Raw genomic sequence first — 3,515 nt, forward strand, 5'->3', positions numbered from 1 at the left:
ACTTTTCTGGTCATGCTTTCCCCTCTTTCATTACAGCCCCACTTCAAGCTCTGTGGCCCTCAGGTCACTGGGGCAGAGACTCACATTTCATCAGGGAGCAAAGGACACAAATGGATCTTCTCATTTTGAATAAGCAAGGCCAAACCTTCTGCTCATTCCTCACGTTTTTCAACAGCCACACTTCCATGCCTGCCCCAATCCATCCAGACTGGGCATGGACACATACCAAAGGTGCTGTCTCTGCTGAAGACAGGAGGCTTTTCCTTAAGGGAAATTCACAGCATGGGACAGGGACAAATCAAACCAGCTACAGTGTTTGCAGACAACTGGGTCTTTTATTAAGTATTTAAAGTGCTACAAAAAACTGAAGGAGCCTTCATGTCGGCAACTTCCTTTTCTGCAGTCTTAGCTCTGTTGGAAGAAGCAAACACAGCTCGTTAGTGGAGTCTTTAAGTAATTAAATCTGATACATCAGTTTCAGTCAGAGCTGGGCACTTACAGCCGGGCACTCGATGGCACCACTGTTGATGTCATCAATGATGTCGTGGGGGTGTCTCCCATCAATGCTGCAGCCCACAGACTGGGCAGTGCCAAGGATCTCCTTGATGGTCCCTGCAGCAGGAAGATGCAGCTTGTCAGTGCTCTACCACAGGAAAACATCTTTGGAACTTACTTGGAGCAACCTGGGCTAGTGGAAGGTGCTCCTGCCCATAGCAGGTGGTGTAACTGGATGGGCTTTAAGGTCCTTTCTAACCCACATCAGCCTGGGATTCTGACCCAGAGAACTCCTCACAGCTCTCAGCTGTCCCTCTTCTCTCTGGGGTTTGCAGGCTGGAGCCACAGGGCTCATCAGGAAGCATAAAGTCACTTATCCAGATCTCACACTCTGGATTCCCCTGGGAACACACTGGAAAGCATTCCCAGCACCTCTCCCCTCCCCAGGTATTGAGGCTGCAGGTTCCTGTGGTGCTCAGAACCACTCAGCCACGAGCCCTCCCTCCCAGGAACCAGAGCAGGTGAGTCCCCATCTCCCAGCCCTGGGACTCACCCGAGAGCTCTCGGGCCAGGGAGCGATGTCGCATCTGCCGCGCGATGTTCACGATCTCATCGAAGGTGACACTGCCGCTGTGCTTGACTGGGAAGGAACAGCAGCAGTGAGGTCACCTGAGCACTGCCAGCTCCCCCTGCTTCCTCTGGGAGCACCATTCCCAGCACTGGGACCATGTGGGGAGCTGGGAGTTTGCAGCTCCAGCAGAGACTCCTCCCAGCCTACAGCACCAAGTTATCCACAACTTCTCTTTCCTAAATTGGCATTTCTGCCAGTTCCCCTCTGGCTGCACCAGGCCCTGTGGCACAGGACAGGTACAGGTGTCTGTTCTGTGCCACCCCAGCTCTGCCCAGAGAAGCTGTGGCTGCTCTTGGCAGTGCCCAAGGCCAGGCTGGACAGGGCTTGGAGCAACTTGGGATAGTGGAAGTACCAGCGGGTGGAACTGGATGAGCTTTAAAATCCATTCCAACCCAAACCAACCCATAATTCCACAATCTCCTAAAACACAGACCTCTGCTAATGTGCAGTCTGTCGGTACCCTGGCACTGCAGGAATGGGGCTGCCCAAACACAGCCCTGTGTCCCTGTTTGCCAGTTTATACTGAATAATCCCAGAGGAAGGTACTGGTATTTCCCCCTTTTAGCCCCAAAACATTCAGAACCAAAGCCAGGGGAACACTTACTGTTCTTCTGCTTCTTCCTGTCACGAGGTGGCTCCTTCAGAGCTTTGATAATCAGAGCAGAGGCAGAAGGAACAACCTCTATCTAAATGGAAACAGATTAATTTCCCCCCCATTCTACACAGAATTACATTGCTAACGAAGATATTAAATCAATTATCTCAGCAAAGGTAATTGCCAGGGCAGGGTGGGTTTGATCAGTTCCCACATACACCAGGTTTTTGTGCTACAGGAATCTGTTCCCAGGTTTTCGGCACAGGCCTCCCCACATGCAGGAGAGGACTGCTTCCTGCCTGGGGCTTCCTCTCAGCTCACCACTGGAATGTACCAGCCACGGGGATCAGAACAGGTACGGTGGCAGGTGGCTACAGGGCTCGGCAAGGACATTTTAATTCATTTATTTCTATGTTGCTTTAACTAGTTTTTGGCTGGTTGCATAATCTATAGAAAGAGCAACAGGATAAAAGCTGCATTTTGGCACACGAGGATCTCTTCTCGGGATCCTCCAGCCTGGCAAAGCCCCAGGCCCCACACACACTCCCACCCACAGTTAAAGGTCTTCCCAGAAGACCCCCACACACCCTGTGTGGCACTCATTTTATCCACCTCGGAAGGATGAAGGGCTGAGTGGACCCTGCCGGGATCTCGGCCAGTGGCTGGAGACTCGGTGAGCTCCACGCCTGCAGCACCGGCCGGTCCCTGCGGCGTTCGGTACCTGCGCTTGCCTGTTCTGGATCGTCAGCTTCACCGTGATCCGCAGCCCCTTCCAGTCGCCCGTGGCCTTGGCGATGTCATCGCCCACCTTCTTGGGGGACTGAGGGACGACACGTGGTGGTCAGAGGGCTCGGGTTAAAGACCGTACGGCCAGGCTTCTGCTCTGTGCGCGGTGCTGCTAAACAGCTTTTCTGCAGCATGGAGCAGCTCTGCCCGCTGCTCCCCGGACACGCTTCCCACCCTCCGCCGCGGGATATGCTTCTCACCAGGACAAGCTAACCCTACCTGCCAGATCATGCTTCAATTCCCCCCGAGAGTCACTTACTCCCCCCAGCAAGACACGCTTTCCCCCCTACTCGGGACATGTCTTATCTCTACCCTCCCCAGGCCACGCTTCATCCCCTCCAGGCCACTCTTACTCCCCATCGCCAGGAACACGCTTCCCTTCTCTCCTCCGCTCCCGAGCCACGCTGCCCCCCGACCCCTGACCTCCGTGTCCCCGCCGCCCCGCATCCCCGGCACGTACCAGCCCCAGCGGTCCGATCTTGGGGGCCAGCGCGGACGTGGCTCCGACCTCGCCGCCGGTGCAGCGCAGGTAAACTGTGGGGACAGCGCCGCGTCAGCCGCGTCAGCCATGCCCCGCGGCCCCCGCCCGCCTCCCGCGCCCCGTGCCCGGCACCTACCGACTTTGATCTCGTTGGGGTCGAACTTGGGCGGCATGGCGGCGGCGGATGGCCGGGGATGGAGGCGGATGGAGACCGATAGCAAAACCAAAGCCTCCCGCGACAGTGAAAAGGCAGCGGTAATGGCGCTGGACCAATATATAGCCGCCCAGATCTCGCGAGAGTTTAGTCAAATAGCCATGCTTGCCGAGATCTCGCGAGAGGTGAAGTGCAGGTTGCGGCGGGATCTCTGAAGTTCTATTTATGTGTATATATAGCTCTATCTACCTATCTACCTATCTATCTACCTATCTACCTATCTATCTATCTATCTATCTATCTGTCTGTCTGTCTGTCTGTCTATCCATCCATCCATCATCCATCCATCCATCCATCCATCATCCCTGCTGCA

The 3,515-nt window shown here is 55.1% G+C and overlaps 1 protein-coding gene and 1 non-coding gene across 2 annotated transcripts; both read right to left on the minus strand.

Annotated features, from left to right (window-relative positions):
* Positions 1-315: 315 nt before the first annotated feature.
* Positions 316-3,284, minus strand: RPL12 (ribosomal protein L12). Its single transcript, XM_085076443.1, has 7 exons — positions 3,125-3,284; positions 2,968-3,041; positions 2,443-2,541; positions 1,731-1,812; positions 1,049-1,135; positions 500-612; positions 316-411 (listed from the first exon to the last, which is right to left on the minus strand). Exons 1-7 carry the CDS (start codon positions 3,159-3,161, stop codon positions 406-408), a joined length of 498 nt encoding a protein of 165 aa, XP_084932569.1. The 5' UTR covers positions 3,162-3,284; the 3' UTR covers positions 316-405.
* Positions 1,962-2,089, minus strand: LOC146430009 (small nucleolar RNA SNORA65). The gene has a single exon (XR_014855512.1). It is a non-coding gene; the product is annotated as a small nucleolar RNA SNORA65 (small nucleolar RNA).
* Positions 3,285-3,515: the final 231 nt, after the last annotated feature.

The sequence above is a fragment of the Lichenostomus cassidix genome, chromosome 17 (assembly GCF_008360975.1).
Source record: "Lichenostomus cassidix isolate B80296 chromosome 17, HeHo_3.0, whole genome shotgun sequence".
Lineage (NCBI taxonomy): Eukaryota > Metazoa > Chordata > Aves > Passeriformes > Meliphagidae > Lichenostomus > Lichenostomus cassidix.

Bases quoted from the DNA above. Each gene is read 5' to 3' on its own strand.
- RPL12 (XM_085076443.1), bottom strand. From the start codon at position 3,161: ATGCCGCCCAAGTTCGACCCCAACGAGATCAAAGTCG. The intron at 2,542-2,967 runs GTACGTGCCGGG...GTCGTCCCTCAG, and splicing joins AGATCGGACCGCTGGGGCTG to TCCCCCAAGAAGGTGGGCGA. The intron at 613-1,048 runs GTGAGTCCCAGG...TTCCTGCTGCAG, and splicing joins CCTGGCCCGAGAGCTCTCGG to GGACCATCAAGGAGATCCTT.